We start from the raw sequence: 19,872 nt of genomic DNA on the forward strand, positions 1-19,872 counted from the left end.
ACGTCACGTTGTGAATAGCCAGCGTCAAGCATTCCAATACATCTGCCCAGTTGTTCTGTCGTCAGGCGACGCCTTACACGTTGAGGGGGCATTGTGTTGATAAACGTAGTGTAAACACTCAAGTGAGTTTGAAATTTTAGAAAGAATCAGACAACGATGCCCGAGTGAAAATCGTGTAATTGTAGCAAAAGCATAAACTGTGATGAGAAACGCATTTCCCATGGCATGAAATGCACGTGCAAGTTTGTTGAAGACGTTTTTGATTTCACTTGGACACAATATTGCCAGTTATGCAGTTATTAATTTTTTAAACAGAAAAATATCTATGATCCTTATCAAATTTTGAGTAGTATATTTTTACACGGTGTATTTTGTGGATGAATGTACCAACAGGCGCTTGCTTAATAATTTGCAGAGTAATTTTTTTTATTAAAAATATCAAGCAAGCGCCTGTTGGCATCATCCGGCTTTGTCCCCCCCCCCCCCCCCCCCCCCCCCCCCCCCAGATTTTGATAGTATGTTGTTTCACAAATGAAGAAAAAAATGAATAAGATAACATACTGAAAAAGACTTGAATTATAATTGAACCCTCTTTCAAATCCTATTACTTTATTCTGGCTGGTATCGTAAGAAACGATTTTAAGAGCCCATCCAATGAATAAAATGTACAACCCCCGAAAACAACATTGTAAAAGATAAAATAATTTTTTGAACAATTTTCCCCAAACATAGCCTTTTTAAATCGAACGTGCTTTTAATCGAACTACATACATGTATGCATAAGATAACTGAATTTGAATTTAGTTCTACACCCGGTACAATATACATTTATGTATCACATCAAATTTTAAAGCGCACGGGTCCGGTGTAGAAAAAAGTTTTGCCTCATTTGGGATGAATCTATGTGAAAGTTCGTACATTTACCGATATCCTGCAGATTAGTGTTGAAACTGAAGAGATACAGCGCGAAAGAAAGATTGAAACAAAACCTATGGTAACTAGGGTGAAGTTTACGTCCAACAGTAAGAGAAATTAACAGATTTATTTCATAATATATGAAATAACTAAAAAGCTAACACAGAATTTATGCTTGAATGGAATTAAAAGTCATCTCATTATTAATCCAAATGTTAAGCTATACAAGTACAGTGTATTTAGTTTAGAAATTAACTGCCAGAAGTCCTCCCTATTTAGGATTGGAGTGCTGCGGTTACTAAATCTCCTGTTAGTTAAAAAATAATAAATCAAACACAAGATGTTTAAATTGTTGACTAAATAAGATAATAATAATAATGTCCTTTATTTAAACAGGATAGCACAATTAGTTTAAAACTAGTTTACATTGTGGTGCTGAAAACATATATACAGACAGCAGTATTATACAGATACAATATAAAATAGTATATGAAGGTATGTTGTATACATAAATGTATGCTATTTACATATTTAAAACTGAAAATAAAACAAAATAAACAAATAAACAAATAAAAATAAAACTGAAAATGATCAAAAACAAATCTATATGGTTTTAATTTCCCGAATGAAATTTTTTTTCTAAGATAAGCGGATTTAAAAGTTTCCAATGTTCGGTACTATTTTAAAAATTCTGGTATATTATTTCATAACTGCGATAACTAAATAAGATAATGAATTATTATTGTTTTATACATATCACACCCCCTGTTGTAAGTACCCACATGCACATACACGGTATTATGTGTAAATACATGTACATGTGCGTTAATGACGTTTTGCCACGGGGAGGGGGGGGGGGTATAAACCACGTGTGTTCTTTTCATTTTCTACCCATAGGTGTCACTGCTCGCTAACACCTCTGTCAATGCCGAAATTTCAAAATTCTCGTAAAATGCTTTGTAAATTCTTATACTAACGTTTAACTAAATTCGCTTAATCAATTTATGATGTAAAATTTTAAGATAAAGTTGTTTGATCGCTTGTAAACAATTCCCAAATTGTTGATTTTAATCAAAATGACACCCCCCCCCCCCCCCGATTTTTACCGTTATCTTATCTACACTAATCATTCTCATTCTTAAATTTCGTTCCGTTCCGTTTTCCATTCCGCGTTTTAGCAACACCCTGATGGCTGCAATCCCGGGCGAAGATTTTGCTTTTACCGCATGTGAAATGTATACAGGTAGCAAAAAACAAACACAATAAATTGATGAAATATGCGTGCTAGACTAGATTTCGCCTCTCGGCAACTTGATAATGTTACCCAAAATTCCCCGTCGAGGCCTCGTTACGTCACCTACGAATATCCCATAATGCCTAAGTGGAAGAGTTTGGTTTGTGAGCAAACGAACTCTGGTGGAAGTTTGAATGTTACCCCAACCACCTCTTCAACCTTTCCCGCCATTTAAACACTAGAAGTATTTTGCTTGGTTAATAAATGGGGTTACATCATTTCAATGACAATGCAACAGGGAGAAGTCATTATGATCATCAGGGAAAAAATCTAAAGAGATATCTCTTTAGGTTAAAGAGATATCTCTTTTTGAAAATTTAAAGAGATATCTCTCTAACTTAAAGAGATATCTCTTTTTACATTGATAGAGAGATATCTCTTTACGCTAGAGAGATATCTCTTTAGCTTTGAGAGATATCTTTCAAAGAGAAAGAGATATCTCCCAAGCGTAAAGAGATATCTCCTAAGCGTAAAGAGATATCTCTTTAAACAAAAGAGATATCTCTTTTGTTTAAAGAGATATCTCCCAAGCGTAAAAAGATATCTCTCTAACTTACAGAGATATCTCTTTAACCAAAAGAGATATCTCTCTTATTTAAAGAGACATCTTATTTTACGAATAAATAGTAAAAGGGCTTGCCATAGAAATGAACATTACATCCCTTCAAAGTCGGTTTGAAATACATAATTTCAATCACTGAATCCATTTCTGAAATGTGTCACGGTACGCTGATTTAGGTAGACCTCTGAGGCACTGATTGATGGCTGAGCCAATGACTTGTCGGGATTTGTAACGACGACCAGATAAGAAGTTTTTAAGTTTTGGAAAAAGGAAACAGTCGTATGGGGCTAGATTTGGACAGTATGGTGGGTGTAGCCAGACGGTAACTTTCTCCGACTTCAAAAATTGTTTCAGAAGCTCAGATGTATGTGATGGAGCATGCCTAAATCCCGACACAAGGCGTCGTTTATGATAATATTTCTTGAGCTTTTTCAGTATAGCATCTCAGTAATACCGACCTGTAACACTTTTGCCCTTCGGCACCGGAATTTGTACGGCTATACCATCACATGAGAAGACTATGCAATAAAGAACCTTCTTTGTGCTTATGGTTCTTTTGGCAACTACATACCTTCTAGTCTAATGCGTTTAGTTAGCCATATTTTGTTTCCAATTTTCCTTACTAGTTCGAACTAGTGAACCCAGATTTCGTCACCAGTAACAATGTTTGCAAATTGTCTTTGATTGAATTTGGGAAACATTTTGAGCAATTGCTTAGCGGTTTGTACTCGTACCCATTTTTGGTCATCTTTCAATATATGCGGTATCCATCTGGCAGAAATTTTTCTTGCATGCTTTCAAAATACATTTCAAAATGAAATGCACCCGCGATAGTGATATGCCAACAGCTTTGGCAAAATCACGAATCGTGTATCTGCCATCACTTTCAATTATTTCCCTGATTTTTAAGACATTTGCCTTGCCCCTTACAGTCACAGGTCGACCAGATTTTGCTGCATACTTGACGGACTCTGTGCCAGTCAGAAATTTCTTTCTCCACCTACGGACTGTCTCATAAGATAACTTATCAGACCCATAAACTTCCCCCAATTCAGTAATCTCGGCGAGATTCGTCGAGGCTGGATATTTGAAGTGACGCCTCTTCCGAATCTCGCTGAGATTACCAATTCAGTAAAAATCTACATTACCGAATGGTCGAGTTTTGTGCGAACTTTTATATAATTAAGCTCTAATTTCTTCAATATTCTCAAACCGTTTCCCAGCCATTTTTACAACAGTGGTTTAACAACTGGCTCTATTGAAATGACTATAAATTTAAAACTATGTGGAGCTGAAGGCTCGTGTTTATACCGTTGGGAAGGTATTGGATAGAGCTATTCAAGTGTATCATCATCTACGAAATCGTGCAAAGCGTTATGGCGCTGTGGTACAATACACATTACATATCGAACAGCCCTCGTATGTATAAAGTTGGTGCCTGTTCAGGTAACAAATCTGTATCCTACATCTCCTAAAAATCAATTCGGGAAACTTTGTGTTTCAAATATTTCACATTTATGTATTCTGTACACAAAATGTCAAGTTTAACATTGTCACTTAAATTGCGCACTGTTGCTGGTACTGTCAGATACACGAGTTCGAGGTAATTTGTTTTTGGAGGTTTTGCAACACGTCCGTGAATACGAATATATTTGGGTGTAGAATTGAGAATTGAAATGGGCATTAAAAGACTGACCTATTTGTAGTGTGCTTTCCCCCAATATCTGGAGTTGCTGCCTGAATTGTGGTGGAAACCTAGTCTTAGATTCTACAGACACATAAGATCTTATGATCACAGGAGTTGAACTTATCGCCACAAGTGTAAAATACATTTATATTTGCGGAAACGTTAAAACACCTTTTGCGGAAAGGTAAAATTAGCATTTTCCAAAATTTGTGAAAAAGTAACACACCCACACAATTGACATTAAAAACACATAAATTATGATTTGTTGAGATGAAATCATTAAATTGGATCTAGATAGCAGTACCGGATCTAGATTGATTGATTGATTGTATATTGTGTAACGTCCCTCTCAAGAATTTTTCACTCATATAGAGACGTCACCATTGCCGGTGAAGGGCTGCAAAAAGGCCCATGCCAGGCGCCTACGGCCTTTAAGCAGGGATCCGAGGGATCCTTATCGTGCCACACCTGCTGTGACACGGGGCCTCGCCTTTTGTGGTCTCATCCGAGGGATCGACCCATTTAGTCGCCTCTTACAACAAGCAAGCGAGGGGTACTGAGGACGTATTGTAACTCGGATCCCCACGAGACTAGAGGGGAGGGATTTTGCATCCCCCTTTGGATCGCACCCCCTTTCAAAATTTTCTGGATCCGCCACTGAGACAGCCATATACATGAAAAGTTTTTTTTAAATGATAAAGCCCCCTACACCCCCTACACCCCCCCCCACTTTGGTGATGCAAGGTGAAGATAACGAACAGTGATCAATCTCATAACTCCTACAAGCAATACAAAATAGATGGTTGGGCAAACACGGACCCCTGGACACACCAGAGGTGGGATCAGGTGCTTAGGAGGAGTAAGCATCCCCTGTTGACCGGTCACACCCGCCGTGAGCCCCATATCCTGATCAGGTAAACGGAGTTATCCACAGTCAAACCAGTGTGCCAAGAACGGCTTAACAATCGGTATAAAACACGTCAGACAGCATTTGACCCAATGCGAGGTTGTATTGACGAACTAGATCGTTATAACGACCATAGAATTTGCGAAATGCTGACTTCAATCGAGACTGTTGAAATCCCTGTACCATCAATTTGTTTGTCAGTAGCTTACCTCGATTTAAAAACTGACTATACCCAGAACAAGCTCTTGCACATCGAATCAGTTGAGATATATAAACACCATATGCAGGTGATAATGGAATATTGCTACATAAATGTGGGAAGTTGACGATGGAGAAGCTGAAATAATCCCGTTTGTCATACAGTTGAGTTGTCAGTTTGCCGTTAATGTCTACTTTCAATAAAATATCTAAGTATGAAGCAGAAGTGGACGACTCTGTGGTGTCCTTTATTTCGAGCTCATATATAACACAATAAATGTGAACTAAGTTTCAATGTCTAAAAATTTGGTAAATTTGATGTCCCAAATGAAAACTATCGAATGTTTTAGAAAAAAAATAAGTTCATTGCGTTTCCAGAGATCTTACAATGTGCTTTATACAGCAGCGCATGAAACTTCCTATTGAAAATCGTATTTCGAAATTCGCAGTACAATCTGAGTATTAAGAAATGAATAAATAAATATTTGTAAACTTTATTATACTTGAATGATAATCGTGCATGCGAATTCTTGTTCAGTGATAATGCATCACTCAAAATCTTAGACAGGTAGGGTTGAAATATGTTATCTGAAAAGTCAATATTGTTATTGTTAAAGATCCTGGTCATCATTGAGGTGTTCCGGGTCCCTGTTTTTCCGCGTCTCAAGTCTCCCCCATCCTACGCGGGGCTGACATAGAAGTTATTATCTGAGTAGGTAAACAAACCAGTTCATGTTACAGATATGTACAGGTGTAAAGATGTGGCTGCATGCAAAGTCTGAAGTTCACACTGAAATGTGGGGGACACAGGACATATAGGCCTTGTCGCATTATCGATGATAACTTGTATAAGATTTGGGGACGGTGCATTTTCGTTAATTATTATCGGGTTTTATCCCAATGGCTAAATAATATTCAGTGAATCTCATTATTACTTAACTTTTGTTTCTTTAAATGATGTGGCGAACTTATGTGTTCATTTTAAATGGTAAGTACAATTCGTATTCTATCATTCATATGCTTTCTGTATTTTTCCCGAAGTATCTACAAACGGAAACCTAACGATTTACGGTTTTCAGTTTTCGCTACTATCTACCCCAAAATAGCTTCCTGTTTTCAAAAAAATTGCGTTCTCATTTGAGATGTAAATTACCAACCGCTGAAATATTCCATGTTTACATGATGAAATATTCAATGTTTTGCTGAAATATTCCATGTTTTGCTGAAATATTCCGTGTTTTGCTGAAATGGATGGCGGGTGAAGTAGGGCCCATTTTTCAAAAGATCTTACGACATTTGGGACCAAAATGACTTCTCTGCAAATTATTAATGTTGATTGCACCACAGGGGCTCGTCACGAATTGACCCTCTCTATAGAACAGACGATGTCAAATTTTAATAAGACAAATATTTCGTGACGAGCCCCTGTGATCGCACATTATAAAATGAAAAAAAGATAAACATTTGTAGCAGGTTAGTTCGGATCGCCGGTGGTTAGATAGCATTAGAGCTATCGGAGTAAACATTCAGGGGGTATGTCTTCAGGTCCATTACATTTTCATCCTTGTAATCATTACATAGGCATGCACTTAAAAAGAAAAAATAATAAACCACATATAATACCCTAAGCGCAGGAGCTTGCTCCCATTTTTAGAAAAAATATATTTACATATAGTGAGCAATAGAATGTAGTATTGTTTGCAATGTTTTTAAAAAACTTTTTCTTGTAGTATTTTTCTTCTTCCTTGTGCATGGTCCATTCAATGTCACTTTGTTGCACACTATCATGGTTTGTTATTTTTCATTTAAGTACTCATGCTTCCAATCACCCCTGTATATGTTTTTACAAAGCTTACACAAATAGAACTATTTTTAACAAATAGAATAAATGGTTTTAGTCCAATGTCAGAGGTGTTTTGAAATGTTTCTCCTGGTTACAATTTGGATGCAGTACCAGTGAGTTAATTAAAGATTCAAAACAACTGTACTGCCACTCAAACTATGTAAACAGTTGTGCATCTAAAGCCTTGAAAGGCAATGCACCCCCCTTTTTTTTCTTTGAAAGTTTATCATTGATAAAAGTAATTTTGAAGCATTCACCCCCTATTTTATGGGGTTGGGAGTTATATCTCATCTCAGCCTTCTGAATATCTTTGGGGTCTGCTCCTAATTTCTACACTTGTGAAACCTTTGCTCACATATAGGAAAGACTTGCTAAAAATCATTCTGACATCTAATATCTTTTTAAGCAAGGTAAAATATTCCTCCATTATACATAAGAATGGGACATATTTTATCTTGTCCAACTTGTTATTAATTCTGAATTTCTTTTATTTTTAGTTTTATTCATTGCTGATGTGTGGACTGGGTGTCCGTTTAAATGGATAGAATATAATGGAAGCTGTTATTTCATCACAACACAGGGGTACAGGTTTAATGACGCCCTAAATCTCTGCAGCACGAGAAATTCAACCTTAGCGGTCTTCAGGAGCAACGATGAATGGGTACAAGGATTCTGCATTCAGTATCACGATAACAGATTGTAAACAATACTCACTTAACAGCACTGAGATATAATCAGGACAGCTGTACTTAGGATGACAATCACCTGTAACTTTTGTGTGGCATTATATTTGTGATAAAACCTAACACTATGTTACATATGTGATATGGGGAATTATGAATTTAACAATATTATAAGATAGAATGCCAAAGGATATTTCAAAACTGATAAAAGGCTGTCAAATGATACACCATTTGGAGCCAGGAGGTCTTAAATTTTAGTATTTAGGCCTAAATATGACAATATTTTTTGTACATGTTTAGATCAGTGTTTTCTTCCCTCATTAACTCTGGACTTGTATTTTTTTTTTAACTCATTGCAATTTGAAAAAGTACCGATTAGTGCTCTGGCCAGTTAGTCAAGCTTGAAGATGAAACACTTGAACAATTAAATTTTTTTAATGTAATACAGCATGAACGGTTGTAATTTCTGTGGAAATGAGGGGGTTATTTATATTTGGTTCTTCCTATCCCCCTAGAGTTTTGTTCAGTTTTAGAACACAATGTACTGATATGGTTTTTGCAACAAATGTTGTTATGAAAAATGAAGAAATTCTATAAATTTGATCTATTGTGTATTGTGAACCAGTTTTAGTAATTGGTGAGATTGATGTATTTTTTGTGAGTTGTCTGCCCTTGACAAAACTTGAATTGTGCTGTTATTTTTCAGAATTGGTTGCGGAAAGAGGTGCATACTTTACAAAGTGACAATTACTGGATTGGGTTACGGGTTTCTAACAGAACGTGGTCCTGGGTAGATGGAACTGCATACAATCCAGCAAATACGTATGTATAGAATTATATATAGTATACCACAAGTTAAATGTATATGGAATTATATATCCCACAAGTTGAATATAAACACTCTAAAAATTAAATTCATATAGAATTACATTTAGCTAAAGTTAAATATTTATGTATAGAGTTATATATACCACAAGTTAAATACATACATATAGAATTGAATATAGCACAATCCTAGTTAAACATGTACATGTATGTGAAAAATTGTATATACCACAAGTTAAATACATACGTATAGAATTGAATATAGCACAATCCTAGTTAAACATGTACATGTATGTGAAAAATTGTATATACCACAAGTTAGATACATACGTATAGAATTGATTAATTATTATGTGCCCATCTTTTTACAGGCCATATTGTTGTCTGTCTGGCTGTTTGTTAGCTTTTTCATGTCAGGTTCATATCTTTTAGGTCTAGAAATATCGGATTTGGTCAGTTGTTGCATTTGGGGAGGGGGAGGGAGCGGGGGAGGTGTGTTGCAAAGCAAAATAGTTTACTGTGGCCTCTTTGTGGAATTTTTGGCTATCCATACTCAAATTGTGTCTGAATCATATCTTGCACACTCTGACTGGGGCCTAGTACCATCCAACTTGTTAATTGATTCATCTTGGGGGTGGGGTGGGGGGTTATCATGAACCAAAAATAGGTCACTGTGGCATCCTTTTGGAATTTTATGACTATCTATGTTCAAACCATGTCAGAATCATATTTTGAGAACTTTTAAGATCAGCAAAACTTGTCAGTTGATGCATCTTGGGGGTATAAGGTGTGTTGCAACCCAAATATCTAAGTTAGATTTAAGTTCAAAACATCATATGTTGCCAAACAAAGTCCACAGGTTGTGTTAACCTAGTGGTTAGGTTTCTTGTGTGGTGGTCAAACGGGCTCGATCGCCGATGGGCAGATAGCTCAGTTGGTAGAGCACCTGGCTTGAGATTCAGGGAGTTCAAATCCCGGTCTGTTCTGTTTTCATATTCTCCCTTCCTGTTACATTTGTTGCCTAGACTCAGCCCGTGGAACTGACAGGCAAAAATGCTTGCCAGGGGATAAAGATCCTGGGGTGATGTCATTGAGGTGTGAGGAGATTTAAGGAGGGAGGAATGTGGTGGTCAGATGGGTTTGATTGCCAGTGGCCAGAATTGCCAGATAGCTCAGATGTACCTGACTAGAGACACGGGGGCTTGGTTTGAATCCTGGTCTGGTCTGTTGCATTTTCTCCCTTCCTGTTACAACTGCTTCTCAACTGGTAGGCCCCTGTTTGATTTTCAGTCTTGCTGCTGCATCAAATCTAAGACAATGAACATGCATAGCGCCCAGCATTTGAAGCAGAAGTCCTGGGTCTTTTGGTTATGACCTTGAAAATGAAGGTCCCCTTTCATTATAGGCTTAAAGCACAATAAAGATACTTCTGTTATAGCCCTAAGCTCCATGCATTGGTCAAAATTTGTGAAACTAATTGCATAATGCTAGTGACATATCTATGTAAGTGAAAAAATCTTGAATAGGATGCAAAACAATAAACAAAAACAAAACAACGACCAAAAAAAAGCCTTTCAAAATCCTTCCATTATTTCAATGAAGGTTTGATAGGATGATCTTTGATATAAAAAACCCCAGACTACTAATATATTTTATGTTTAATTATGTTTAGACACTGGATTAACTCTAAAGAACCCAGTGTGACAGATGTTCGACACAGCTGCGGCGCCATGAATTCTTATTCCTCTAACTATGGATCAGTGTACCCAAGATATTGTTTAGAGTCACATCGAGTTATCTGCGTCAAACCAAACGGTAAGAACACATTGTAATGCTCTGAAAATTTATTATACAATATTGTTTCCGTATGTCGACTGGGAGAAGTTCCACCTGTGGGAACCTAGGAGGAAATTCTCAGATGGAGAGATGGAGAGGGAGTATATCAGCCCAGTGAAGATAGTTCTATAAGTTTTGCTTTAACATGAATCTGTAAATACTTTTGTGATTTTCTTTTTTTCTTTTACTTATATCATATTACAATTCCATTTCAACATGTTCTGTAGATATTTTTGTGATATGATATATCGAATAGTGTTTTTTCCTCGGGTGTAAAATTTTTGCAATTTTCTTGCTCATGGGTTGCTATGTATACAAATAATTTTTCTGGGATATATTTTGACAGACATGGAGTTCCCAAACATGAAAATGATTAACATATTGTAGTGTTGACAATTCATCTGAAAATTGTTATTGTTTTATTGTTGTCAGAAACAACTGACACAATTCATTTATTTATCCTCTCCCCCCCCCCACCTCACCCCACCCCCCACCCCAACAAGGTGAAGTTCCTCATGTACCTTTGATTGAAAACATTAACTATACAAGGTTATCTTTCATGCAAAATTACCTATTATGATTGCAGACACATTTGGGTTCAAATTTAGATTTTAAAAAATTGGCGGCATGACAAGAAACTGCTAAAGTTAGTCAATATTGTCACCCAGCAAAAAAACCTAGCTGCTATATGGTTTTTATATGATAATACCTTTCCATTGGTACCAAATTTGTTGACCTTGTGACCTAGAAATTGACCTCTGACCTACATGTACTTTGAAAACTATTCACTAAAATGCGTTCCACTGTTGTAATCCAGGGGCATCAGTGTCTTGTTACTTATATCAATTCATCGTACAATTCCACTTTAACATGTGTCTGTAAATACTTTTGTGATTTTTTAAAAGTCCCTATCGAGAATTTTTCACTCATATGGTGTTCTGTCACGAATTATTGTACACCCTGGGTGTGTAATAAACTGACAGAAAGTTAACCAAAAACAAGGTCCAGATTTATTCCGTGTCAATGTATGGTAAAAGACTGAAATACAAATTGTAACAATCATAAGTACAGCATTTGAATACAGAAATCATTTTGATGTCACGAATTGTGTTCCGTAGTTTTGAAATTTGAATAGCGTCTTAGAGTAAGAAAATTATGTAATAAAATATCTGATTCCTAGCAAATGTCGATAGTTATTTCACTTAAACAATTATCAAGTATAATGCTATTCAATAATATCAACTATTCACTAAATATACATTCATGAAACACAGATGCTTAGAGAAGACAACAAACGACGCGACAGACATCTACATGTGGCTTACAAATTGTGCAGTAAACAAAACAACAAAGCATTTATCGCCTAACTTATGCATTGAACAGAGTATTCTACATATTCATTAGAAAGTTTCTGCATACATACAAAATTACTTACACTGTAATTTCCTGAGATTTAGATAAAAAATCAGACGAAGACTGTCGACGTGTCTACATCATGACGTAACATAAAGGTAACCAAAAATAGCAAGTCGTACCAATTCGATTCACTTATTGCGACAGCATTTATGGTGTATTACTTTTGTGATTTTATTTTTACTTATATCAATATGAATCTACAGATGCCTTAGAGCTGTGTGACTCGGGAGATAATTGGGAGTACATCAATGGATTTTGTTACAAAATGTATGAAGAGAAAAGTAATTGGTTCGATGCGCGGAGTGTTTGTCAGCAGAACAATGGCGATCTGTACGTCCCAACGTCCTACACGATGGTACGATCCATTAGTGACCTCATACCGTGTCGAACACCAGAGGAAAAGGCGTGGATAGGGATCTCCGACACAGTAAGTTCATCATTTTGTTTGGGATTTCTATCAGATCCCTAAAGAATAGGGATTGATTTGTTTGGGATTGTATAGGATCCCTACTAATAGGGATCGATTTGTTTAGAATTTGCATTTGATCCCTACTGCATGAATAGAGATTAATTTTGTTTGGGATTTGTATCAGATCCCCATTGAAGGTGGATTAATTTTTTTGGGATTTGTGTGAGATCCCTAAAGAATATTGATTTTTGTATATTTTTGGTTTGCAAATAGAGCTCATGTTATAGAAAGTCCTTTATTAATAAATATCAACTTCATTGGCAGTTTGATGCCTGAAAAAAATAAGCACCCAAACAATTCTTTTTAGACTTTGCATCTTTAAAACATAGAAATTAACATATGGTCATTGCATGAGGTCCACAGTTTTTGAAACCTTAAAAATAGCAAGGGGAGAAATGCTCGTGTTTGTGACTCATGATTTTAATTCATCCAAGTTCTGATATACGAAGGCTATTCGCAGACCCGTACCGAGGGGGGGTGCAAACGCACCCCCCTGTGAAAACCATTAAGCACTATTAAAATCGGCTGTGTAAATCATCAAGCACTATTAAAGTCAAATATTTTCTAAAATCCCTAGCTTTTACTTCCACAGTAAGGAATATCACGAAATAAATTCAATACATATTATTATCTCCCTCATGCATAGCTCTTATCCTTAGACGAATTTGGCTCCGATTTTTTGCACGCTGTTTTTGGCTATATTTAGCTCTAAAACTTCATTGTTATTTCGGATTTCAAACATTTCGGTTGAGCATCACTGAAGAGACATTATTTGCCAAAATGCGGATCTGGTGCATCAAAATTGGTACCGTATAACTTTTACATATTGCCTATGCGTAAAGAAATACGGTTAACATCGTATCCGGTTTCGGTTTCTTTTTTAAACGAATTGAGTCTTGATCAGTGGTATGTTTTGCAGACATTCTGGGACAAATGCATCGTTTCAAAGATCGATTTGATCTAGCTGAGTTTTAGTGTGACTGCAGTTGTAGTACACAGGTAATATCAATAATGCTTTAAAGTATATCTTCAGAAGTACGAGTCGGACTCATCACAATTAAACTGCATACAAAATTTAAAAAGAGTAATGCTTTTCGGAAACGTACAAATCTATTGTGTTGTCTGTCATTGCGCTAAAACTGAACTTATTATCAATCAGTGAACATCTGACAAATCTAAAAATACCTTGTATGATGCGGGATGCTGCTCATCACAGTTTAGCTGGACATACCTTGCCCAACTATCTATTTTGTATTGCTTGTAGGAGTTATGAGATTGATCACTGTTCGTTATCTTCACCTTGCATATGGAAATCAATAAAACTTTACGACCCAGGGATCAAATGTTGGGACATAGAAATTAAAAAAAAACTTTCAACCTACCAACTCTTTTTTTTTTTTGCATATAACCATGATAACTGGACACGCAATTTTTTTTGCCTTAAGAACTTCTAGCAGTGCCCTTTATAAATGCTGTCTGTAATTTATGACTAAAATCTTCTTTTATTTTTTGGACTTAGTACTGTGTTGTAGTTTGAAGTTTTGTTCACCTTTCATTACCATTTCTTGAAACAAAGTTTGAATAAAAATGTTAACATGTATACATGTTTTACTTCATATTTTGCATCTTGGCTCTGTGAATGAATTTAAAGAAGAAGTGATCATTGGTACCTGCTAGGGGATATAAAGCAAATAAAAGCAAAACTGAAAGTCCAACTTCATATAATTAATAAATAACTTTCATTAGACAAGAACACATTATTGACCAGCATTTCCTTACATATGACCAATTTTAGTATGTTTCCCCTTTCATATTTATGAGTATTAAATAAGTAAATAAAAAGCAAAAATTGCATCCAGGATAGAGCATTTTTACCCTTATTTTTTTCTATTTCGCTTCCGGGGGGCTTCGCCCCCCAGGACCCCCCACCAGGCTTCGCCCTGGACCCACTTGGGGGCCTTAAGCGGCCCCCAAACCACTCGCCGTAAATTTATGCACCCCCCATTGAAAAAGTCTGGGTACAGGCCTGATTCGATCTGTAATGTGTATTGTACAATATCTCAAAAGCATCCGACTCAAATGGTGAAATGAACATTACATCCCTTCAAAGTATTCTCCGTGGTTTGAAATATAATTTCAATCTCTGAATCCATTTCTGAAATGTGTCACAGTATGCTGATTTGGGTAGACCTCTGAGGCACTGACTGGTGGCTGAGCCAAGGGCTTGTCGGGACTTGTAACGATGATCAGATAAGAACTTTTTGAGTTTTGGAAAAATGGAAAAAGTCGCATGGGGATAGATCTGGAGAGTATGGTGGGTGTGGCAAGACGGTAAGGTTCACAAGCTCTGATGAATGTGGTGGAGCATTATCATGAAGTAGACGAACATGCCTAAATCCTGACACACGGCATCGTTTATGATAATATTTCTTGAGCTTTTTAGCCGAGTTGCAAGAAAGTTGAACTTAGCTGCAGAACTGTAGCTCTCTGAAAAAATAGTTTGACATAACATAGCTGTTATGTCAAAATATTTTTTCAGAGAGCTACAGTTCTGCAGCTAAGTTGAACTCTGCTATTAGTTTGGTGATGTGGGCGGGCGTCAACAATTGGTTTCCGGATGATAACTCAAAAACTACAATCTAATCAAATGAAACTTTGATATAATGTTGGGTACCAGGTAAGGAAGACCCCTATTAATTTTGGAAAAAATGGTCAAAGGTCAAGGTCACAGTGACCGAAAATAGAATGAAAATTTGAGAAAAATTTGGTTTCCGGATGATAACTCGAAAAGTTTACAATTTAATCAAATGAAACTTTGAGATATTGTTGGGTACCAGGTAAGGAAGACCCCTATTAATTTCGGAGAAAAATGGTCAAAGGTCAAGGTCACAGTGACTGAAAATAGATTTAAAATTCAAAAAAATTTTGGTTTCAGGATAACTCAAATTTTTTTAAAATTTGAATCAAATGAAACATAAATATATTGTTGGATACCAGCAAAGCAAGGCCGCTATTGATTTTGGAGAAAAAAAGGTCAAAGGTCAAGGTCACAGTGACTGAAAATAGATTGAAAACTTCAGACAAATATGGTTTCTGGACAGTAACTCGAAAAGTTTAACTCCAAACTCCTTTTAAAAATGTATTTACAAGAATTTATTATATTATATATCCAACAATTAGTTCTTCACAATTATAAATATGCCACATCATTCCTGACTTAACAATTTATCCCATGCAACTCAGCTCATGCACCCCTGGGTGCATATATTGATTTTTTATACCTCATTCACACGGATGCGCATTAAATTTTACTTCGCATCAAATTTGATGCGAAGTAAAATAATGCGCATTAAATTAATTCGAATTAAATAGTATTCACACGGCGGTAATATTTAATGCGAAGTAAACTAATGCGCATTGAATCCGTATGCATCTCTATCAAAGGGTGCGCGAAATAAATTAAAGAATAGACTATGTTATTGAAAATTATTTTTATAGATATTTTAATGAATATTGTGTAGATACAGAATTCTTTGTTCAAAACGCTATATACATGTAGTATACTACATGTTTACAATTTACATGCTGATCTACACATAAGGAGTTTGTCGTGTTTATTTACATGTTCCCAAGAAATTACTTGTTATTTCCTCTGACGACCAGCATTCAATCTAGACAATATATTGTTTCTTCATGGGCCCAATTTTTTAAAAAACTTCGGAACGTCTTTTTCACCATTCCGCTGACTACTGTTGTGACGTAATTTTTAATTACTAATACGTATTATAAGTCTACTATGACGTCATATGGTATAAAAAATTAACAATGAGCGGCATATTTGTTTTAAAATATGTAAAAAAGAAAATCATAGTATCACTATTTTAAAATATTTTTGTCGTATTTAAAAACAATTCCTTCCACATGCATTACTCAGTATGCCTATGCAGAGCACAGATTTACGTCTGACATTACCTAATGACATGCTGTTTGTACATGTTTTTAGTGATTATTATCATTTTGCTTAGTTTTTCGTACAAAACTGACATTAATATATATAGCTGACCATGGGTATGATGTATGTGACCCAAATTTGCCATTACGCATGCATGTACATTTAATGCGAATTAGCTTTGCTTAGTGTTCACACGGAGCTAATGCAAAGTAAATTTAATTCTCATTAAATCGCGACGTCAATTTTAATTCGAAGTAAACTAATGCCCATTAAAATCTCCGTGAGAACGCGGTTCAGATTTAATTCGCATTAACTTACGTTTAATGCGAATTAAATTCTTCGTGTGAACGAGGCATTAGTATAACATCTCGGTAATACCGACCTGTAACACTTTTGCCCTTCGGCACCGGAATTTGTATGGCTATACCATCACATGAGAAGATTATGTAATAAAGAACCTTCTTTGTGCTGATGGTTCTTTTGGCAACTTCAGGCCTTCTACCGTGTTTAGTTAGCCATATTTTGTTTGCAATTTTTTTTGGCTGGTTCGAAATAACGAACCCATGTTTCGTCACCAGTAGCAATGTTTGCAAATTGTCTTTGATTGAATTTGGGAAACATTTTGAGTAATTGCTTAGCGGTTTGTACTCATACCTGTTTTTGGTCATCTGTCAATATTTGCTATATCCATCTGGCAGAATCTTTTTGCTTTCAAAATACGCTTCAAAATGAAATTCACCCACGATAGTGATATGCCAACAGCTTTGGCAATATCACGAATCGTGTATCTGCCATCACTTTCAATTATTTCCCTGACTTTTAAGACATTTGCCTTGCCTGTTACAGTCACAGGTCAGCCAGATTTTGCTGCATATTTGACGGACTCTGTGCCAGTCAGAAATTTCTTTCTCCACCTATGAACTGTCTCATAACATGCCTTATCAGACCCATAAACTTCCCCCAATTCAGTAAAAATCTGCGTTACCGAATGACCGAGTTTTGTGCAAACTTTTATATAAGCCCTAATTTCTTCAATATTTTCAACCCATTTCCCAACCATTTTTACAACAGTCGTCAACGACTGGCTCTATTGAAATGACTATAAATTAATAAAACTATGTGGAGCTGAAGGCTCGTGTTTATACCGTTGGAAAGGTATTGAATAGAGCTATTCAAGAGTATCATCATCTACAAAATTGTGCAAAGCGTTATCACGCTGTGGTACAGGGTGATCCAAAACATATGTTACACTTTTAAACTGTTATAAAATTTTAATACCTTAAGTTACAATTATGAAATTTACAACATATAACAAAAAGGATTTAAATTTTTTGTCAATGCATACATTCGTCACAGCTTCCTTGTTAATCACCAAAAACTTTCTTCGGAATAATATATGTAATTTTACAACATATGTTCCAAATGACGTCCCTTTGTCTTTAACATTATTTGAACACGATTTCTGAAGTTTTTTACCACAGCTTTACATGTATCAACAGAGATTGATCTTATTTCTCGTGTAATTGCTGTTTTTAAGTCTTTTGTTGTTTGTGGGGAAGGAGAGTACACTCTGTCTTTTAGATAACCCCACAAGAAGAAATCAAGGGGGTTCAGATCGGGGGAGTGCGGTGGCCAAACATTTGCGGTACGATAAGAAATGTATTGATCACCAAACGTGTTGTCAAGCCACTGAAGATTACAACCTGTAGTGTGTGGCGTAGCACCGTCCTGTTGAAACCACACATTATCGAAATTTACAACTTTTCGTCTAAGAGCTGGTAGAAATTTTGATTTCATTAACTTTAAGTATCGTTCAGAATTTACCGTCACTGCATCGCCTTCAGTGTCTTCGAAGAAAAAAGGGCCAATTATTCCGCTTGAATTTAATGCAGCCCATACAGTAACTTTCTCACAGTGAAGAGGTTTTTCCACATAAAAATTTGGTTTCGCCGAACCCCAGAATCTAAAATTCTGTTTATTGACAACATTATTAAGATGGAAGTGGGCCTCATCGGAAAACCATATGGCATCTGTAAAATTTTCAGAGTCGGGTCTACTTAAAATCCAATGGACAAACTCTAAACGACTTCTAATGTCTGTCTCTTTTAAATGCTGCATCACACTTATTTTGTATGGAATCAATTTTAAATCAAATTTGAGCATTCTATGAATACTAGATTTGCTAACGGTGCCATTTAGTTCATGCAATACCCGTCTAACTGATTTTTGTGGAGTTTCAGTAATAACTCTATCAATGGCATCAATGTTCTCTTTGGTACGGGCACTTCTTGGTCTCCCAATACCAGAATTGCGTCTTGTGTCATTTGTGGTGCCTTTAACTTCAAACTTCCTCACAAGTCTGTAAATTAGCATTCTGTTGAGCACTTTCATTCCAGGATGTTGCTTTCTCATGGTTCTAATGACTAAAGTAGCAGATTTACACTCATAGTAAAGTTTGACAATTTCTGCCAGCTGTTCACATGAAGGTAATCCATCTTGAAAATGGGATGACGTCATTATGACGTCATAATTAACTGACTATTTAACAGAATTTCCCGAAATTTTGTCAAATAAAATTTATATTAATAAACTAGATGTTGACAAAATATCTTTGTAATTGCTTTTGTTTTGATAAAGTTATAGATGATTAAAAGTGTAACGCATGTTTTGGGACACCCTGTACAATACACATTACATAATTAGTGGAATTTCCTATCACCATTTTGTTTTAATGAAAAGCAATTTAAATCTAATGTTTTCGAGAATGACTGTGTCGAGTCTGAGTTGTTTTAAGGGCACCCTGTATATATATATATATATATATATAAATATGAAGAAATGTCATTGGTTGATTGAATCATACTGAACTACCATATTTCTGTGTTGTAATCTGGATACAACACAGAAATATGGTCGCTTGATTTACAGGTAACTCGAGAATTATCGCCACTCAATTCATCGCCATTTTCGTTATAACGCCGCATTTTTCTAGGAACATTTTTCCTATTACTTAAAACTCTCTTTAAAACACCAAATTCGCTATCGCCATTTGCCACAGTGTTTTCATTACAAAAGTCTATTTCAACGTGTTAATTATCTCGATAAACCGCCATGGGTGCACGTGGTCAGTGAAGCAGTAAATTGGTCATTATCGATCTCCAGCGTACACCTGGACAGAAGGATCCCAGTAGTTGTGGTAATGAATAAACAAAAAAAATACTCGAGATGAACTGTAGTCAAGTTGTTTATACATCATAGAAACACATTTCAATTTAGCTATGGCTT

At 35.9% G+C, this 19,872-nt stretch overlaps 1 protein-coding gene across 2 annotated transcripts in view; it reads left to right on the plus strand.

The window, feature by feature from the left end:
• The first annotated feature begins 6,350 nt into the window (after window positions 1-6,350).
• LOC125678826 (uncharacterized) overlaps window positions 6,351-19,872 on the plus strand; it is a 107,698-nt gene continuing 94,176 nt past the window's right edge. Inside the window, exons 1-5 of one of the 2 annotated variants that reach the window (XM_056153676.1) lie at window positions 6,351-6,551; window positions 7,904-8,067; window positions 8,796-8,911; window positions 10,587-10,729; window positions 12,370-12,593. In XM_056153676.1, the coding sequence (XP_056009651.1) occupies window positions 6,518-6,551; window positions 7,904-8,067; window positions 8,796-8,911; window positions 10,587-10,729; window positions 12,370-12,593 (681 nt within the window). In that variant the 5' untranslated portion in view covers window positions 6,351-6,517. Of the gene's footprint in view, window positions 6,552-6,717; window positions 6,827-7,903; window positions 8,068-8,795; window positions 8,912-10,586; window positions 10,730-12,369; window positions 12,594-19,872 lie in introns of those variants that run through there. The other variant, XM_056153677.1, reaches the window with a different exon arrangement.

Source organism: Ostrea edulis, chromosome 2 (genome assembly GCF_947568905.1).
Source record: "Ostrea edulis chromosome 2, xbOstEdul1.1, whole genome shotgun sequence".
In the NCBI taxonomy this organism is placed as follows: Eukaryota; Metazoa; Mollusca; class Bivalvia; order Ostreida; family Ostreidae; genus Ostrea; species Ostrea edulis.